At 37.1% G+C, this 22,424-nt stretch overlaps 1 protein-coding gene across 2 annotated transcripts in view; it reads right to left on the reverse strand.

The window, feature by feature from the left end:
- The window catches only part of GOPC (golgi associated PDZ and coiled-coil motif containing), a 38,293-nt gene extending 16,227 nt beyond the window's left edge, over positions 1 to 22,066 (reverse strand). The window contains exons 1-2 of one of the 2 annotated variants that reach the window (XM_057739130.1): positions 21,535 to 22,066; positions 152 to 316 (exon numbers count right to left, since the gene is read on the reverse strand). In XM_057739130.1, coding sequence (XP_057595113.1) covers positions 152 to 316; positions 21,535 to 21,822 — 453 coding nt within the window. In that variant the 5' untranslated portion in view covers positions 21,823 to 22,066. The remainder of the gene's footprint in view (positions 1 to 151; positions 317 to 21,534) is intronic. The other variant, XM_057739131.1, reaches the window with a different exon arrangement.
- Positions 22,067 to 22,424: the final 358 nt, after the last annotated feature.

Here is a 22,424-nt window from a genome sequence, read left to right on the forward strand (position 1 = left end):
GTGGGTGATTATGATGACCTTCACATTTCCTGTATTTTCTAAGTTTCCCAGGGGCACATATTAACTTTTATAATTAAAAAGCCTCATTAAATACTGTCCTTTTAGCCCTCTAAAATACATATAAGTATGTGTTCCCTTCTAAACTACTTACCAATTTTGCCTTAATGGTACCAGAGTCAACACTTTGACCAGTTTTGGCATGAAGCTGAAGCTGCATAGAGTGCAACTGTAAAAGCTGATCGTGTACTTCTTTCTCCAATACAACTTTCTCTGCTTGGGTCTCTGTCAGTTCAGATTTCAGATCCACCAACTGTGCCTTATAAAACAGCAACAATAGCAGAAATTAACATAGCATACCTTAACTTTAAAAATTTTTTAAATAAAACAGCAACAAAAGACATTAAGTATGTTTAATTTTCTTTATTTTAACTCTAATAATTATTATTCAAGAATGACAGAGACTATCTGAAAAGAATAGGTGAACACTAAAAGACCATGAACTGTAAACTACAGCTAATTGTTATAGGGCAGCAGAACAACTCATCAGAGCCTCTTAGCCATTCAATCTTAAGGTTTTCATTTTTTACAATTTGATACATTGTTTTACAATTGTGCACAGGATATATTCCTTGTGTGTGTTTGATCTTCTCAACTAACAAGTAGATTAAAGACCAAAGCAAGTTGTCTATTCAACATAATTTTACTTATAAGCATCTAAGGGGCCAAAAAGTATGCTGGCCCAATGAGGAAAAGAAAATTGTGGAGAATACTTCCTAAATTACAGGTGATAATTACTTATGCCCTTGAGAAGCTTTCTTATGGACTGAGGTAATAAATACGTATTCGAACCAACTAAAGAAACATGCGGCAAGTTACAGATATATTTAGAATTAGTCCGGTCCCAAGAAATTCAAAGTAAAGGAAGGTTTAAAGGTTAGTGAGGAGAAGAGAGTTTAGAAGGGCTTTGAAGTTAAATGACAACAAGGACAAAAGAGAAGCAGTAAAGCAGTCAAGAAATGAGGAGACTACCAAGAGATGAGAAGACTAGCAAGGGCAGAGACTAGAAGCAACATACGTAAATTCCCTGAGTATAGAGACCAGAGGATTAGAACCTACCTCAATCTCCCAACTGCACCAACTAGTGCCTAGTACATAAAAGATGCTCAGTAAGCATCTTGAAGATGAAACAAATTCTAATACTAGCCCTGTGATTCCAGATAAATCATTCTGTCTCCATTCAAGCTTCCCCAACTTTAAAATAGGATAGTATCTACTACGTATAAAGTACATAAGATACAAGGATGTAATACCCAGCAACAAGGAATATACATAATATTTTATAACCTTATATGGAGTACAATCTATAAAAATATCAAATCACTGTGTTGTACATCTCAAATTAATACAATATTGTAAGTCAACTATACTTCAATAAGATTTTTTTAAATAAATAAAATAGGGATAATACCCATGGCTTTGACTATTTTCATATTATTAATCTTATATATGAAAGCACTTACTAGAATATGAAGATGTTATTAGCAAGGAGAAGAGACTACTGAGAAGGGTTGTACACTGACAGACTGGACAAGACTGGATAGGAAAGTTAGGCTAGATACAACAAATGGCTTTGGGAGATAAACTAAAACTGAAATTAAATCTGACAGGAAACCACTACATGCTCTTAATGACATTTTTGTTTTTGTTCTTAATAAAAGCCTTATTGAGATATAATCCACATACTGTAAAATTCACTTTTAAAGTGTACAATTCAGTGATTTTTAGTATAATCATAGTATTGTGCAACCATCAACATAATATAACCATGGAACATTTTCTTTCAATGACCTTTTAGCCACATGATATTTGCAGGTAAGGAGGTGAAGACAGGTACACTAGCAACACCCATCAGAGCTTTCTATGGAATATAGTTCTGGTGAGTACATAACTAGGAAGGAAACTTCTGGTTTACAGAGCATGAATATGTTAAACCTCAGCAGAAAAGGGCAGTTTTCCAAATAACTGTAGCAACTGACATGCCCACCAAGGTTCTGATAGCTTCACAACCTTGCCTTCATTTGATATTGTCAGTCTTTTTAATTTTAGCCATTCTGGTAGGAATGCAATGGCATTTCATTGTGGTTTTAATGAAAACTTCTTGATTACTAATGAGGTTGACCATCTTTTTATACGTTTATTGAGCATCTGGATATTATCTTTCGTGACGTGCCTATGAAGTTTCTTGCCTATTTTTCTACAGGGTTATATATATTTTTATTGATTTATAGTTCTCTCTCTCTACACACACGCACACACAGATATACACACATATTATTATGAATATAAAGTCCTCTATTGGGTATGAGTTACAATTACTTTCTTCCATTCTGTGGCTTGGCTTTTAATTTTCTTAAAGGTGTCTTTTGAAGAACAGAGTACTTAACTTCAGTGTAGCACAATATGTCAGTAGTTTCCTCCCCCACATTAAATGCTTTTTAACCTGAATTCTACCTTATCTGTTATCAAGCTTGCAACTCCTATTTGCATTTTATTTGCATTTACCTGGTATAATTTTGTCTATTTTAACCTTTCACCATATTTTTCATTTTATAGTTGTATATGGCACATATACATGTAAAGTCTTAACTGCTCATTGCTAGATTTTTTTAAATACATTTATTTATTTATTGGCTGCACTGGGTCTTCGTTGCTGCACGCAGGCTTTCTCTAGTTGTGGCAAGCAGGGACTATTCTTCGTTGTGGTGCATGGGCTTCCCACTGTGGTGGCTTCTCTTGTTGCAGAGGACAGGCTCTAGGTGCATGGAGTTCAGTAGTTGTGGCACATGGGCTCAACAGTTGTGGCTCACAGGCTCTAGAGCACAGGCTTAGTAGTTGTGGTGCATGGGCTTAGATGCTCTGAGGCATGTGGGATCTTCCCAGACCAGAACTCATACCCGTGTCCCCTGCATTGGCAGGCAGATGCTTAACCACTGAGCCACCAGGGAAGTCCCACTCATTGCTAGATTTTAAAATATATATTTTTTAGTGTTCTGGAAGCTTTGTATCTGTTTTAATAATTACTTTTAGATAATATGCTTAATTTTCTCTTTAGATTATATTTAAGATATCCTTGCTATGAAAAGTCATGAAACTATTAGCATTTTCTTCCCCCTTTTCTTACTCTTCAGCATCTTAATAAAGTGTTATCTTACTATTTCAGCCAATAATTATAAGCAATACAGCTTAAACTACTTTCAAGATACTCTTTTCTCCCATTTTTGGTAGTTGCACTGTATTTATACTGCAGAGCATACAACATGTAATGTTTAAATATTATTTTCTCATCTTTAACTCTGATAGTCTTAGTTCCACTATTAAGTAAATTCTATGCTGACCACTAGACCTTTTACCAGAGCTGCTCCTATGATTTCAACTCATTCTCTAGCCTCATAGATTTCTCAAAAAGCTCTCATGACAGTATTCCCTGATTTCTGGCATGTTCATGACTATTTATTTGTAATCTTCATATCTGAAGTCAATTTGGCTGGATATAAAATCTTTGGCTCATATTTTCTTTCCCTGAGTATTTTAAATATGTTGCTCCATTGGCTTGTGGAATGAGATATTGCTTTTCAAATGCCCAAAATTCTAATCTTTTCTGTCTTTTATAAGTGACTTGATTTTGTGTCTGATTTGTTTGTAAAGTCCTGTATTTTACTAAAATATAGCATGGTGTTAATCATTCTAGGCCCAGGTGTACTCTTCTCAATATGCAGATTCAATGCTCTGTTATTTCAGAAACATTTTGTTGATAGTTTTTAAGAGTGAATTGGTTGGTGATTTTTTTATTGAGGCAAAATTCATATAACATTAAACTAACCTTTTTAAGTGAACAATCCAGTGGCATTTATTATATTCACAAAGTTGTGCAGTCATCATCTGTATCTAGTTCCAAAACATTTCATCACCCTCAAAGAAACCCTCGTACTGTTAAGCAGTCACTCCCTGCTCTCTGTACCCAGCTTCTGGGAACCACCAATCCACATTTTGTCATATGCATTTACCTATTCCAAATATTTTACATAAATGGAAGCATACAATATTCCTTTTTATAGCTGAATAATATATTCAACTATAAAATTCACTTATAATATATTCAGCTATATAGTCCACTGTATGTATATACAACTTTATCCATTTGTCAGTTGATGGGCATCTGAGCTATTTCCATCTTTTGACGGTTATGTTCAGTGCTGCTATAAACATATGTGTACATATATTTGTTTGTGTACGTGTATTCAGTTCTTTTGGGTATATACCTAGGAGTGGAAGTGCTGAGTCATATGATAATTCTATGTTTTACTTTTTAAGGAACCATCAAACTGTTTTCCACAGTGGCTGAACCATTTTACATTCCTACCAGCAATAAATGAGGGTTTGTCGATAGAAGTTTTAAATATTTGTTTCATGCTTCTTCAGGGACTCCAATTATACTAACATTAATTACTTTTTCCCTTTTATATTTGCAATTTCCTCTCAAATCCTTTGTTTTTCTCTTGTATATCCTCCTCCTCTTGCTGTACTTACTGTATTGCCTAATTTTTAATCCTTCCAAACTAGGCTCCATTCTGAAATGATTTTCCTATTTTTTTCCCCAAAGTTCTACAAGAATTCTTTTTATTTTTATTTATTTAATACTTTATTTCTGAGTTTTCTATCTCTGAATTATTGTTTTATTCATAGATAAATAACTATTAATTTCCTTTAGTTTATTTTATAATACAGTTTACACTTTACAACTGCTTTGTAGCCTTATTTTTCTGATATGCCTTCATTGTCTGTTGTCCTATTAATTTTTACCTTTTTTGATTACAGTACATTTATATAGGATTTAAATAAAATCCTTTTCTGTTACTCATGTTTAAATGAAATGGGTTTTCACGTAGTACATGTTAGGTAGGAGGAGACGTCCATGCACGGGTTTGAAGTCAGCACAGGTACCTTCCTAGTCAGCTCCTTTCCCTGGCCTTAAAATGAACTGTTTAAAACCATGGCCTCTCTGTAGCCAGAACCACTGTTTTGAAATCAACCTCCTGAATGTATTCCTCCCGTCTTGAATACAAACTCTCCTCCCTTCAAACTTCATGTTTCTGCCCTGCTCAATCTGGATTCTATTTCTAGCAGTGCTTCTTTAGAATTGGACTGTTTTTCTCAAAAGCAGTTTTTGTTAGAAATTTCTGAGATTCTTGAAGTCCACCCCAGTACTTTCTAATCTTCCTGTAGCTTCTTAATGTGTCCCCATGGTTGTTTTGCATTCTCCTGCAACCTGAAGGCAGTTCTGCCAGTTGTTCTCAGATCCTTTGCTGAAGTTTCCCATCCAAAGTGACATCCTCTCCTTTTGGGCTCTGTTAGTGATTTCTGCGTCTGGGTCCCCTTGCTATTTACTACTTCTGCCACACAGGTGCTCATCCACATGCAATTTGTGTGGGTCCTGCTACCCCAACCTACTCATGTTCTGGGGCTTGTGAGTATACCCCTCCTCATCTAGTTTTGCTGAAGAGGCTATCACTGGATTTTTTCTTTTGTAATTCTAGTTTTTCTGTTTTTACAAAAGATTTTTTAAAATTTAAAACTATCAATCTATTGTGATCTTTCTCAGACCAGAAATCCTCAGCTCACGTTTTCAATGCAATAGAAAAGCTGTGATATTCTAGTACAGCATTGCCTAACAGAAATTCAATATAAACCACATATGTAATTAAAATTTTTCCACATTATTTTATTTTACTTTTTTGGCTGTGCTGCACAGCATGTGGGGGATCTTAGTTCCCCCACCAGGGAGTGAACCTGTGTCCCCTGCAGTGGAAGTGCAATCTTAACCACTGGACCTCCAGGGAAGTCCCCTAGTAGCCACATTTTTAAAAAGTAAAGTTAGGGATTTCCCTGGTGGTCTAGTGGTTAGGACTCTGTGCTCCCAATGCAGGGGGCCTGGGTTTGATCCCTGTTCAGGGAACTAGATCCCACATGCCACAACTAAAGATCCCACATGAAGCAACAAAGATTCTGCATGCTGAAACTAATACCTGCGCAGCCAAATAAATAGATACATAAATAAATACTTTTTTAAAAGAAAAATTAAACAGGTGAAATAAATTTGTATAATATATTCTACTTAACGGAACATATCCAAAATACCATTGAAACGTATAATATAAAACAATTATTAAAATATTACATTCTTTTTTTGATACTCAGTCTCCAAAACCCATTGTGTGTATTACACATACAGCACATCTCAATTTGGACCAGCCACATTTCAAGCACTCAATAGCCACATTAGGCTAGTAGCTAATGTATTGGGCTGGCCCTTTTTATCATGAATCTGAAGCAGTAACAAATTTCATTAAGATTTAAATGCTAAAAGAAATAATAATACTAGTACTTGTCTCTGTTCTTTAAATATAATAAATGCATGCAAGAGATTAAATACAGAAATTCACTTCCACTGCCTTCCAGAAAAGTATGTAAGTTTTTCACACATCGTTCACAAATATTCCTAACCAAAAACCTTAGAAAAAACCCTTACATGTATGATAAAAATGTATTATAGACATGCATTATTTAACAAAATGCCCACCAAAAAAATTATAGAAACTTAAAATCACCTATTAGTAGACAGTGTTCAGTACTCCCTGAAAACTGCACCTTTAAAGTACAAATAAGCCTGGTTCTAGTCTACAAAGTCCTTCTTAGTCAAAAAAACACCTATAGAGTTTTATAATCTTTGAAATAAAATAATCGCAAAAGGAAAATAAATATTTGAAAAATATGCACTCTTTTTGAGCAATATGAAGCTTATGCTAAAGTAAACTTACCCAGAAAGTTTAAAATAAGCCATGTAATCTATAACAACCCTTATCTTTTTTTCATTACACTGACTTTCATTCTGTATCTCTTACTGTTTCTTTGTAGCGTTGTCTAATATATTCCTCTATTCTTTATATTTCCTATAAACTAGAAGCAGATCTAAAGGTTTAATGAGATTTACAGTCAGTTCTCCATTTCTACACAATCTGCATCCACAGATTCAACCAATGGTGGATCAAGACTATTCAGAAGAAAATCCCCAGAAACGTTCCAAAAAGCAAAACTTAATTTGCCTCATGCTGGCATCTATTTACATATCATTTACATTGTATTAGGTATTATAAGTTATTTAGAGATGATTTAAAATATACAGGAAGATGTGTGTTGCTTACATGCAAACACTATGCCATTTTATATAAGGGACTTTAGTATCCATCGATTTTGGCATCTGCAGGGGTGTGGGTGGGGAGGCCTGGAATCCCTTGCAAATACTGAGGAGCAACAGCACTTAAATGTGGCAAGAAGTACATTGTGTGTTTCAACAGGTATGTAGTGTCCGGTTGTCCCACTATGATCTATGTTTCAAACCAAAAATCTCACGATTTATTAATAACTGAGTAAAACTGGCATTAAGAAAGATGCTAAAGAGGCATAAGTGGTATTCATTTAATTAATCTGGGAGACTAATATTCAAATCAGAAATGATTGTATTCTAAAAAGGAAGGAAAAACAGGGTAGTATAGAGGTCTTTTGAAAGTGGCCTACTAGAAACATGGATTCTTCATTAAGTGAAATAATTTCTCAAAAGGTTGCTCAACTTTAAAAAAATAAAGTAAAAATTCTTTACAAAGCAAGGATTCGGGTATCAAAATTCAAAGCCCAATTTAATTTTTTGGAACTAAACAAGTGTTTTCAATTTACTTTAAATTTAGTAATATTCAAATAACTATTCTTGTCTATGATATAAGCATTTTAGCTGCTAAGAAAAGTTAGTCAATGGTAAATTTTATGTGAAGATTAGAAATTTTGATATTTTATTCATGGCTACCCTCCTAATATCACAGAACTTTATAATCAAAGAGATCTTAGAGAACATAAAGACTATGATGATTACTATTTAGATAATAAAACCAAGGCCCATCAAAGCTGCTTTTATTTCTAGGGCTACCCAAATGGTCAGTGGCAAAACAGCACTTTGAACCCAATTCTCACTCCCAGGGCAAGGTAGTAAAAGTGTTATCAAGCAGTTACCCATAAGGAAAGATGTGCTGCTACAGCTACAATACTTGTTTAACTTACTAACAATATTCACAGCTACCATAAAGCAAGCATTTACCTACCATATGGCAGGCATTCTCGTACCATGCACCATCTGTAATTCTTACACCATACTCTTTTTTTAATAGCTAAGGAACCTGGAAATCAGAGTTTAAGCAATTTGCCCAAGATCACACAGCTAGTAAATAACAGACTCACAACTAGCTTGACCATAAAAAAAGGCTGAGCATCTTTCACCTCACCGCCTTACCTTGGCAACACTACAACTAGCAAAGAATGAAAATTAAAAATAAACAGTTGATTTCAACCTTCAACTCTTAAATTTTCAAGTGATAGCCAAAAAAATCTTTTAAAAAGCAAAATCAAAACCACTTAACCAGTTAATCCAATCTTTTCACTTTCCTACATTTGATCTTGGATTCATTCACAGAAAAAATAAATAAATAAAACAAAGCTGGTCATCGGGATATTCTTTCACTAGAACTCATTAAGGACAAAATGACCTCACTCTAGGAGGATCTCTGAGCCTTAAGACCATGGCGGGTGAAGGGGAAGCTGGGACAAAGTGAGAGAGTAGCACTGACATATATACACTACCAAATGTAAAATAGATAGCTAGTGGGAAGCTGCTGCATGAAACAGAGAGATCAACTCAAGGATGGGTAAGGACTTAAGAGGGGTGGGATAGGGAGCGTAGGAGGGAGTCGAGGGAGGGAGGGGATAAGGGGATATATGTATAAATATAGCTGACTCACTTTGTTGTACAGCAGAAACTGGCACAACACTGTAAAGCAATTATATTCCAAAAAAGAGCTTAAAAAAAAAAAGGCCTTCATTTAAAGGCCATTAAATCAACCAATGGTGAGATTTTCTAAGGCAGTGATTCTTAAAACTTGTGGTCCCTGAGGACCTCCCTGGTGGTCCAGTAGGTAAGACTCCATGCTCCCAATGCAGGTGGCCTGGGTTTGATCCCTGGTCGGCGAACTAGATCCCACATGCACGTTACAACTAATAGTTCTAATGCCACAACTAAGAAGTCCACATAACACAACTAAGAAGTCTGCATGCTGCAACTAAAATCCCGTGTGCCACACTAAGACCTGGCACAGTCAAATAAATAAATAAATAAATAAATAAATAAATAAATAATATTCTTTTTAAATTAGTTAAAAAAAAATGTGGTCCCTGGATCTCCACTATCAGCTGGAATAGAGTGGGGAGATATATGAAACTTCAGGGCATACTCTGCAACATGCTTTAGGAATGAAGTATTCCCAGGAATGAAAAAGACAGATAGAGAGGCAGTGTATTTAAACAAATTTTTAGGATTATCATTACCATTTATTTGTATATGTAGTCATTACTATTCTATTTTTTTTCTCACTCTTTTCCATCAAGATAATTCCTTACTAATATAATTCTTAACTTCTGGATTCCACTTTTGGCACCAAAATCAAAGTTATTTTTTATTCAGAATTTCCTATTATTCCACTCTGTCTAGACCCTAAGCCTCTGTCCATATACTCTTGTATAAATACACAACAGCTGAACTTTTTCTTTCTAAATGTAGGCTAGTTTTTATTTAACTGTCTTACGGATAAAAATACCAATTACTTTACCTTAAGTACCCCTCAAAAACCTCTTGTTCTAGGGAGGATTAAACTAAGACAAGAAGTTAGCAAACATCAAACAGCAGGGAACTTGGATCCAGCTTACTCACTGGTTTTGGCATTTTGTACAGCTCTTCTGATAACATTTTAGAAGGTCTAAGCTAAATTAAAAACCTGGTAAAACATCTTTATTTTGCACATGAAGAATTGAGGCCCAAAAAGATCAGGTGAATTGCCCTAAATTACAAATTGCATGGGATTAAAACTCAGACCTCCTGACATCCTTTATAATTCTGGCAGTAATAGGAAAAATGAAAAGGAAGGAGTCCATGAGTTCCAAATGAGATCACATTCCCAAATCTCAGAACTAAACAGGGCTCTAAGCAAGAGACTACTCTGAACACAGGCCACCTAGCCAGTCCCACCCTTCACACACCCAGATGTGCACACACGCACGCACACACACACACACACACAGGAACTCCTGTGCATACACAGGCATGAACATACACAGACAGACATGTAGGCATGCACAGGCATGCACACAAAAGCACACATACTCCAAGTTGTTCGCTGTAAGAATTACAAAGAAAATAGTTGACTTCAAATAGCAGTTTCACTGTTATGAACCATAGCATAGAAAGCTGCTGATAAAGATGTAAATATTATCTCACATTTACCTACAAATTTCTTCTACACCTTTTGTTTTAAAATATGTGTACAAGAAGACATGCAGATGGCTAACAAACACATGAAAAAATGCTCAACATCACTAATCATTAGAGGAATGCAAGTCAAAGCCACAATGAGGTATCACCTCACACTGGTCAGAATGGCCATCATCAAAAAATCTAGAAACAATAAATGTTGGAGAGGGTGCGGAGCAAAGGGAACCCTCCTACACTGTTGGTGGGAATGTAAGCTGGTACAGCCACTATGGAAAACAGTATGGAGGTTCCTTAAAAAACTAAAAATAGAACTACCATATGACCCATCAATCCCACTATTAGGCATATACCCTGAGAAAACCATAATTCAAAAAGATACATGTACCACAATGTTCACTGCAGCACCATTTACAATAGCCAGGACATGGAAGCAACCTAAATGCCCATCAACAGAGGAATGGATAAAGAAGATGTGGCACATATATACAATGGAATATTACTCAGCCATAAAAAGGACTGAAATTGAGTTATTTGTAGTGAGGTGGATGGACCTAGAGTCTGTCATGCAGAGTAAAGTAAGCCAGAAAGATAAAAACAAATACTATATGCCAACACGTATATATGGAATCTAAAAAACGTTACTGATGAACCCAGTGACAGGGCAAGAATAAAAATGCAGATGCAGAGAACTGACTTGAGAACATGGCGCAGGGGCGAAGGGGAAGCTGGGACGAAGTGAGAGAGTAGCATTGACATATATACACTACCAAATGTAAAATAGATAGCCAGTGGGAAGCTGCTGCATAACACAGGCGAGATCAACTCAATGACTGGCAATGACTTGAAGGGGTGAGATTGGGAGGGTGGGAAGGAGTCATGGGAGGGAGGGAATATGGGGATATATGTATAAACACAGCTGATTCACTTTGTTGTACAGCAGAAACTGGCACAACAGTGTAAAGCAATTATACTCCAATGAAGAGCAAAAAAAATTTGTGTACAAAAGGTAATCAAGTCATTAAAAAGAAAATTATGTTTTTAAGTGTATGTTTTTAATATTTGCAAATGCAATTTAGGATGAAAAGTACAGACAAAATTTAAATCTCTAGCAATTATACCATTTAATGCCAATATCTAAAATTTATCATCTATACCCACCTACTTCCCAAAAGGCTTTAAAGCTCATAAGATCAATAAAACAATTGTAAAAAATAAAAATCATACAGAGATGGCAGGATATGACTGTAAAAAAAATCTTATTACAGTTTATTGAGTATTATATACTGAGTTTCCTATTAATAGGAGAACCTTTACCGATTATGTAATTCTCCTTGCCTCATTTAAAGAAGCAACACCATTTTATCTGGTGATGCTCTTTTTTTTTTTCTTGGATCTAAACTTTTAAAAGAATCTATCCTAAGCTACCTGACAGACAGCAGAGGGAGAACCATTCTTCACATGGCCTTTTCTCCTTATGACAAAAGTCAAGGTAATAATGTAACTAATGAAAGCATTTTGATCCACTCTTTTTTTTTTCTTCTATTTCTTCAAAATAGCTGAACAAAGTCTTAGAGCTCATTTAATTCAACCCACTCCTTTATACAGGATTTTCCTCTATTTTCTCTTTTCTTCCTGTGCGCAGGATGGTTAGCGCTGCTCTACCATCCAAGATTGTAAAAAAGCCAATGAGTCCTGTTCTAAAGCAAAGACTGTGACCAAACAGAAAATATATTCAAAGGTCAAACATGAAAATCTCTGTCATCCCTCAAGATAAGAAATAATGTTCTTTTTTATTACCTGTCAGCTCTTGAAACAGTCTGTTCATTTGGCTTATGAAAGTGCTGTGAGAAAACTCTACCTACTTGCTCCAATTTCCAATCCAAGCATAAAGACCACTAACTTCATCTGTCATTATTTCTCCCCAAAGTGTTCTACAGCTCAAGACAAGCAAACATATTTTTATTTTTAGTCTCCCACACCATCACACATTCATTCAACAAGTACTTATTAAGCACCAATATATGCCAAGCAGTAGGCTGGGCTCTAGGGATACGCTGGTAGACAAAACAAATATGGATCCCTCCCTGCAAAGCTTAGAATGGCCTTGTGCAGGAGGCAGCTCATAAAGAAAATGAATGGCATATATAATAATGGCATTAACCATGTGCCAGGCACTGTTTTGAACATACTTATGTTTTAACTGTTCTATACTTACGTTTTAACCTGTCCAAGTTACAGAGGATAGGTAACTTGCCCAAGGTCATTACAAAGCCAGTAGTACTATAGATAACTGCAAAACACAATAAGCTATATTAAAAAAGCTAAAAGAAGAGGATTAGAATTAGTGAGGAGTGTATGGCTATCTTTCTGGGAAGTGTTTTGGTTATTATCAGAGCAGCAGTTCTCACAGGTCTGTGGGACCACTTCAGGGTATCTGCAAGGTCAAAATTATTTTCATAATAATAAAATATTATTTGCCTTTTCCATTTGTGTTGACATTTGTACCAAAGGTACAAAAGCAATTATGAATAGAATGCTGATGACACAAGACAATGCAGTGACACCAAACTACCAGTAGTCACTGTACTCTTCACTTCCATGCACTTGCAGTCAAAACAAAACAAAACAAAAACAAAAACCCCCCAAAATTCACTTAAGAATGTCCTTGATAAAGTAGTAAGATTATTAATTTCTAAAAATATCAACCCTTGAGTCTTTTTAATATTCTGTGTGATGAAATGGGAAGCAGGCATGAAGCAAACCTGCTGCATATCAAACTATGCTGTCTTAAGGAAAGGCACTTATGCAACTGCTTGAGTTGCAAAACTGAACATTTTTTCTCTTGGAACACCATTTTTATTTGAAAGGAGAACAAACTGTGGTTATCAAGATTAACATATCTGGCAGACGTGTTCTTGAGAATAAATAAAGTGAATCTGTTATTTCAAGGAAAACAACTGACAGCATTTGTTTGCAATGATAAGAACAAATTTTCAAGTGAAAATTAGAATTTTGGAAAATTGGAATCCATCACCATAAGCTGGACAGCTTCCCAATACATGCAGATTTTTCTCATTAGACTGGAGATATTAACAAATGTGATTTTTTGATGTTATATAATGAGATGTGTCCACGTTTGGAAGATCTGGATAAGTCAGCAAGCCAATATTTTCAAAATGACCTATGCACGATATTAAAATCATGCCTTGGTAAAAGATCCATTCAAAGGCTACAAAGACAGACCAATGTATTTTAATGTAATGGTGTATGAAAAGTTCATTGATAAGAGTTTCAGACTCCACATTGTAACTAACCTTTAAGAAACTACCTTTTACTATCAAAGAAGAATATCCACAATTATCTGGAATGGCTATTAAAACATTCCTCCCTTATCGAGCTACTTAGAGCTACTTATCTCCGTGAGTCAAATTATCTTCCTATAACCAAAGCCACATACCACAACTGTTTAAAAGCAGATGTGAGAGTCCAGCTATCTTCTATTAAGCCAGATATTTTTAAAACAATTTTTAATGTAAAACAATGCTACTCATAATTTTTTGGAAAATATAGTTATTTTTCATTAATAATGATATTTATATTAACATGTAATGGGTTTATTGTTATTTTTTTATCTTTATTGGAGTACAATTGCTCTACAGTATTGTGCTAGTTTCTGCTGTACAACAAAGTGAACCAGCTATGTGTACACGTTATTTTTAACTGACGTAATAAATATTGACAGTTTTCTCAGTTTTAATTTCTAATACAGTAGATACCCGTAGATATAACCCATATTTTTTTTTTTAAAAAAAAAAGGTCTTTGGGGACCTTATAATTTGTAGAATGTAAAGGGGTCCTGAGACCAAAAAGTTTTAAGAATTACTGTCTTAGAGTTTCTGAAAGGAGACCCATATGGACTGGGCCATACAGAATAAAAGGCAAGATAATATGTCACTGGAGAGCTATCCAGAACTCAGATCACACAGAGCTCATGAGCGATAAGAAGCCTGAATTTATCCAAAGTACAACTTTAAAGGAATTTAAAGCAGAATGACATGATCAAATTTATGTTTCAAAAAAGGCAGCTGCGTGTAACATGGGAGACAATGTGACTGAACTAGAGTTGGGGGATGTGAAATGCAGACAAGTAGATAAGTCTGTGATGTATTTTTAACAGTTAAAGTACTTTAAACCTCAAAATGAAGTTCCAAACAGTATAAAATGTTTTCTGTTTTCATTTTAATGTTAAAGAACTCAGCTGCTCTACGATCAAACTGGAGGTGGGATGAGGAGACTCAACCTACCCAATATATTAGAAATGTCAAAAGTACACTAAATCCACACTCAATGCTCCAATATAATGATGTTTAAAGTTATTTTTAGTCAGTTTCAAATTTTTCTTAAAATGGAATACCATGAACTATTAACTGATAAATCATATCTTTGTGATTGATTCAGTCTTTCAATAATGTGGGCACTACGTCAGACACAATGGATAGTAGAGTTAACAAGACAGACACCATCCCAGCTCTCATGAAACTTGTATTACAGAATGATCATTGGTAATCTTTGAGGATTCATGGCAGAATGAGGCAACTAAAGTTGTTTCAAATAACTTATTCATTCAAATGAACATTTACTGAACATACACAGCGTGCGAGGATCTGGAGACAAAATGATGAATAAGACATGGATTCTGTCCTTGAGGATTTTACTGTCTAGTAGAAAGATAAAAAATACATTTGCAATTATGATGTAAAGTGTTGTAAACACTAGTATAGAGGCATGCATGATGTACCAATTCAAAAAGAAACAAAAGTCAGAAAGGAGAAGTTTACCTGAATGTAGATGGAGATCAGCTAACACCTGGAGTAGGGAAAGGTCTGGGATGTGAAAACCCCTAACAGGTGAGATAAGGATGTAAGTAGGTCAGAAAGGTTGGTGTTTAATGTGTGAGTTCCAAATTTCCAAAAATTGACCCCTTTTTAAAAGGGGCCAAATACCAATTCTGTAATCCACAAATGAGTGGGCGTTTGACACTGCAGACAAAGGGGATAGAGAAAGTATTATACACAAAAGCCTATGCCAAAGTAGAGATGCCATGAAAGAGCAGGTCTGTTTAGAGAAATGCAAATAGACCAGTTTTACTGAGGCCAAAGCATCTAAGAAGGGTGACAAGAGATAAGGACAGACTGGACACTGATCAACATGCTACAGAGTTTGAATTTTAGCCAGTAATAGGGAGGTATACAAAGAAGAAAGAGTCAGAGTTGTCTTTTTTGATATGAACTATTAATATGAATCACTTTAGAATGATCTTGGCAATGAATGGATGATTTAGAGGAGGTAAGAAGCAATTAGGAAACTATGTTAGGAATATGCAAAAAAAGGATAAGGACCTCAACGATGCACAATCTCCTAAACTCAACCCATTATCTTTCCTGCCAGACCTGCGCCTTCTCCTGGATTCCTTATTTCAGTGGATGGTATAAGTCTCCCAGGGTTGTCATAACAAAATACCACAAACTTGGCGGCTTAAAAGGACAAAAATTTATTCTCTCACAGTTCAGGATGCAGGAGCCTCAAATCAAGGCATTGGCAGGGTTGGTGCCTTCTGGAGACCCTGAAAGAAAAACTGTCCCATGCCCGTCTCCCAATTACTGTGGCTGCCAGCAGTCCTTGGCATTTCTTGGCTTGCAGACGTGTCATTTCAATCTCTTATTCCATCCTCACATAGCCTTCTCTGTGTTCCTGTGTGTCCTCTGAGGATACTCTCACTGGATTTAGGGCCCACTGTAATCTGCTAGGACCTTATCTCCATCCTTAAATTAATTACATTTGCAAAGACCCAGTTTTCAAATAAGGTCACATTCTGAGGTTCTGTGTAGACACGAATTTGGGGGGATGGGGGGCACTATTCAAGCCACTGTCGGTATCAACCAATATATTTCCCAAACAAAAACATGATGTCATCCTTAATCATTCCTCTTCTTCTGCATCTAGATAATTATCAAATACTGTTTCTACTCCTTTAAAGATTATCTCCTTTTCTTCATCCCCAATACCATGTTCATTTCAATAACACTCTTGTCTGTAGAGCAAACTCCTTGCTACAGAACTGGAGGAACTCAATTATTACTCTCATTACTGTGCCTGTATTTCCGGAGAAAGTCATACAACAGGGCAGACTGGTTGTACCATGAATTTAGGATAACTGCAAATTAGTCCTCAGCATTGCCTGGCAGTCCTTCTATTTCTCTGGTCAACATGCTCTCCCACTCTTCCATAACTATTTCAGATCTTTTTCATTCTCCTTGAGCTCTTACTTTCACCCAGTTTCAGCCGTTGTCCCAGGCTCCTGTTCTACAGAGAACAAAGAAGCCATCACATAAAACACTCCCCCCTACTCCTGAGCTCATCACCTCTTCCTTTCTCCTTAAGTATAATAGCTGTCCTCTGAATATGAAGCCACTCTCTTCACATGTATTTTGGATTTCATCTTCACTTAGAAACCTTACTACTAATTATCCCTCTCTTTCTCTAGAATATTCATATTTCCCAAGTATATGCTTCTCAATGGCTTGTAAACATGTTTAAGTTTATTTTTCCATTAAAAAAAATGAAAACAATACCTCCCTTGAACTCCCCCATCCCCCACCCCAGCTACCCCGCCACACAACTTTTTCTGCTTGCTTTTCTCTCCACCTCCTCCTTCCCCAACTAGACATAAATGTTTTTGGACAGCTTGGTTTCTCTAGTTCTGTAGTCTTAGGTCCCTTACTTAATCCCTGTAAAATGGGAATAACAATACTAAACCTACCCAACAGGACTACTGTGCGAATTAGGTGAATCAATATATATATAAAAGACCTAGCACAGAGCCTGGCCCAGAGTAACTGACCAACAGTTAGCAATATAGTTATTGCCAATAATATCTCATATCCATCCATTTATCCAGCCAACTGACACCTTGGAGTCATCCTGAATTCCCTCATCCCTCTGTTCCAACCCATCCCTATATTTTGTTTATTTTTGCTTCTCAAATCTCTCTTGTTCTGAACACTTTTCTCCATCTCCACTACCCCACTCCCATCATCTCACATTGATAGAATTAAGAGCCCCCTATTTGGTTTTCTGCATTTATTCTTGTTATTTCCCCATACTCTCTCCTTATCATAGCCAGAAGGGACTATTCTAATCTCCTATCTGAGGTTACCACCTAATTTAAAACACTTCCCACTGTTATGATAAAGCCCTCAAATCTATTACATGGTCTATAAAATCATGTAGATATGGGCCCTACCTACCTGTTCAAACTTATTTTGCATCTCACTCCTTTCTCCCTCTGCTCTTATAACACATACCAACCTCTCAGTTCTTCAAATGCATTAGCACTCGTCCATCACAGGTGCTTTCCACCTCCTGTTCTCTTTACTGAAATGCTGAATGATACTCCTATCTCTCTTGGCCTAATTCCTACTCATCATTTATGTCTTAACTCAATAGTCACTTCCTCAAAGAAGCCTTCCTTGATCCCCCAGAAGAGGTTCTCCTTACACAACGTACCTCAAAGTTGGAATTTCACATTTACATGATAATTACTTCAACAAATTCCCCCCAAAAGAATCCAAGTTCCATAACAGTGATGACTGTGTCCGTTTTTGCTCTCCATTGTATTCCAAGTGCCCCAAACAGCATATGGCACATAATCAGCCCTCAATAATTATATACTGGATCATATTAAACTTCAGTGCTGCAAAACAGCCTCATCTCTTGTTTAAAAACAGAACAGCTTCCCTGTACTAGTCTAGAATGCTGCCAAGTTCATCCAAGTATGGAACACGGCACTAGAAACTAAATATGAATGGCCTTGGTATAAGTAAGTTGAAGAGCAAAGGGGAATCAATGTAGTAATTACTGAAAAAAGAGCAAGGATGGGGAATTCCCTGGCGATCCAGTGGTTAGGATTCGGCAGTCACACTGCCAGAGGCCCAGGTTCGATCCCTGGTTGGGAAACTAATATCCCACAAGACACATGGCCAAAAAAGAAAAAACAAAGCAAGGATGGACAGGTGAGAATCGGGGCCAGATATTGGGGGGGGGGGGGGATTACTATTCTTGACACCTAAGCATTTTATGGCACTGAAATTGTTCATGAGTGGTTAACAGCCAATGTTAAACAAATTGCAATAAAATTGATACACACACACACACAAAACCAGAATAGCTTTAAAGCAGTAAAAGGACAGTATATCATTAGTTTATTTTCAATGTGGCTCTAGATGGCTGTGAACAGTAAATCACTTTAAAAAGAGATACTGATTCAGCAACTGCTGTGAGAAAGGAGGATGTGACAGAAGATGTACTGTTTTGCTATTATTTTAAAGAAGGGGTGAACAGGCAGAAAACCGTATTTCAAGGGAGAGAGGTAAGTTTTTCTAAAGCATGGGTTCTCAACCTTCGTTCTACTCCAATACACCTACTACTGCTACTACTACTATTACTACTACTACTATCCCAATCACTATCTTTGACTCCTGCACAGCTGTCACCAAGTGGTTCACCATAGCAGGGATTCTCAAGCACATGGGAAGTATAAGCAAGGTGGAGATGTGAGTAATTTGAAATGGCACTACCTAAAAATATTCTGAATTCTCTGCCCTCCCCTTCCTCTTATAGATATCCCTCTCCCCAAACATAACTTATGGAAAAAAGCAGTCACCTAGATGTCACTTATATTTAATGTTTTAATGTAACCTCTGATTTTTTTTATAGCAAAATTATTTTCCTATTATATTAATATTAAATTAACTACCTAAAAACAGTGACTGAGCAGAAGGGCAATCTGGAAAGATACTCAAGACCAATTTAAATATAAGTTACTCATACTGGAGGCATCTGTCTTGATTAAAAGAAGAAATATGTTATTATGGTAATATGATTTAAGGTATTAATATCTAAAACCACCGAACTTTGGTGCACATCTGCTATATTAAAACATAAGTGACCTCAAATATTATGTCTTAATGTCTATATCCTTAAAACAATAGAACTAATTCACTTACTAAGAAATAAAACAGGGCAAGAAAGTATGAAATCTTTTCTAAAATTTCAAGATCTCAAAGGATTGCTAACAGTACACAGGGCAACCTTTGAAATTCTGCAGATGATACAATGGCAGATTTACTTTGAAAAGCACTACTGACAATGAACCTCTCTCCTCAGCAATACACAACTGATTCCATGAAAACTGTAGAAACTGCTAAATACAGAAAGAATAACCCCACAGACAGAAAAGTCAACAGTAACTGAAAAAACACACAAACAATCCCCATTTTCTAAGATCTTTAAATCAAAGCCTTCAAGCATGTTGAAAAAACATGCTCACATTGTGACAGGCTAACATTTCTTATTTTGAGAAATAATGCCACCTTCTAAGCCACGACATGGAATCAGAATATGTAATTATAATTTCTAAAAAAGAACATGCATAATTTATTATAGCTCTGAATACTCATTTAAGATACTTAAAGATGAAAAAAACTAAGCATCACCTCCTGCTCATAGAACAATCACTTCTCCAAAATTAGGTTTTATACCTCACATCAAAATACCACTTTAAAGTTTCCTTAAGTCATTTAAAGAATGAATTAGATATTGTTTCATTTTAAAAAATCTGTTTCTCCTCAGTAAATACTCTTGGTTGTAAATGAAGAGTAGCAAAAGCTACTGGTACTCTGTTACTTAAAGCTGAAGTACTATTTCTAAAGATCATCAAATGCAATTTTACTATGTGAATAAATAACCATCTTCTAGAAACTACTACTAAATCAAGAAATCAAGAGACATTTTCATATATCTAGATTAAGAAGTGATTAGCTTCATATCAACACTTCCAACCTTTTCAGAAAGGATGAAAGAAATTAACAGTCCTTTCAGTGCAGAAGAGTCATAAAATCTCCCCTATGCAATTCTATGCTAATCAAAGATAAATTATACCACCTTTTTCATGACTAACTGACAGGAAAGAAAAAGGATGCTAACCACTAAGCAGGGAGAAGATGCATTTCTTGTATTCATACTGATTTAGATCCAGTGGGCACTCTCAATCATAACTGATAGTAATGAAGATTTCTCATGAAATCTAATGTTCAAAGAGCTTTTCCACATCATTTATTATCCTTTTTTTATCTACTTGAAAATGAAAGACCCATTCTCTTATTTAAATTATCCAGTTAGAAAATGATCTTTATGTAATAATGTTAATCTATCAGGATTTCTAAATATTGTAATAATGCGCTATTTTAATTTTCTGCAAAACATGGCAGGTTTTTTGGTTTTTTTGGAACCACCACCCCTGCACCCACACCCACAACCAAGATTAAAGACTAAAGCAAATGATCATTCTTTACACTCTCAAAAATAAATTCAGACTTTGGAAAATATAGTAAAGTACAGACAAAACCTCAATGTTAGAGGTCATCTGAATAATTGTAGGGCGCTCTGGAGGTATCTGCCTGTAATTTAAGGACCAACTAACTGTAAACTGAGATAGACATTGATACTATCTTGTTTATTCCACTAAATTTTCCTAAGAGCTTTGATCAAATTCCCCTAAATAGTTCATGCAGGCAAGGAATAGCACGTCTGTTTGCAACAACAGAAACTGATATGAAATAGTTAAAAATAATCCGGACTGTGTCTGTCTGGTATCATACAAAGCTAGTTTATCAATGTGAAAGTAGATCTAAAAACTCAAACGTTAAAAGGTGAGCTAAAGTATTCTATGACAGAATCTTTGAGCTTCAATTAAGTCCTAGGTTTGTTAACGTAATATATGCACAAGTAGGCTGGTGTAACTAGTTCCTGTTTCCTCCTCATAAGGATATAAGGAAGGTGGATGACAGGACCCCAGCACCTCAATCTACACACCTTTCTCTACTCTAACCTCACCTGACTCCTTTGCTTCGCACACACACCCACGCACTCCCCCTTCACATATGAAGCCCAGGTGCCCCAGTTAGCAGTTTTCTAGGGTCGTTTCACTACTGCGCTAAATGAGGTCTGATGACTGGAGTTGAAGGCCACCCCCTCCAGCGCCCACAGCTCACCTCTAGCTTGTGGTTGATTTGGGACACAGTCTGGGCTTTGTGGCAAAGCTGTGCAAAGCAGGAGCTCAGGCTGGTCATCTTCTGTCTCCCCTCATAAGTGATGTCCGCCTGGTCCGGATCGATCTCGCCCAGGAGCAGGTCCACATCCACGAAGGCCTTGTCGAACTCCTTCTCCAGCACCTCCAGCCACCGGAACATGGATACCCCGCCGGGGGAGACCCCCACGGCGCTTGAGGCGCCCCCTGGGCCCCCTCCGGCTCCTGCCGGGCACGGGCCGCCCGCCGACATGGCGCCGTCTAGGGCCTCCCCCGACTGCTGCTGACCCCGCAGTCCACCCCGCGAGAGGAACTGCTGGGACTGCGGGAACCCCCGCGCGCGCACGCTCCGTCGGTCCCCTCTCTTCCCCTCGCGCGGCTAACGCCGCCAATGCAGCCCCACGGGGACAGGAGAGACGAAGCTGAGGCGGCGGCGGTGGCACACGGAAGACTTGGGCCGTCCCACCTCTCGCCCCGCCCCCGCCGCGCATGCGTAGCGAAGACCTAGGCGGACGCAGCCGGGAGGGACGAAATGGGCGGGGCTAGGATGCAACCTTGGCCTATGAAAAGCCTCTACTTGGGACTAGTCTGTCAGCGGCCATATTGACAACTGGCAAGCGCCAGCTTGAATCCCCGAGAGACAGAGGCGCGTGGTTTTGGCTTCCAAGTTGGAAAGGCCCGAGGAAGAGAGGGGTGTCCACGTCGCAGAGAGGAAGAGCTTCCACCCGTTTGATTTCGCAGTGGGCGGGAGCCAGTCTAAAGTCGTCCGGGAAAGTTGCCCGCGGTGACGTCCCGGGCAGGGAAGGAAGAGTGAGAAAGGGCCGTTTGAGCATGCGCAGTGGCCACGTTTTTCCT

Source organism: Hippopotamus amphibius, chromosome 6 (genome assembly GCF_030028045.1).
Source record: "Hippopotamus amphibius kiboko isolate mHipAmp2 chromosome 6, mHipAmp2.hap2, whole genome shotgun sequence".
NCBI lineage: Eukaryota > Metazoa > Chordata > Mammalia > Artiodactyla > Hippopotamidae > Hippopotamus > Hippopotamus amphibius.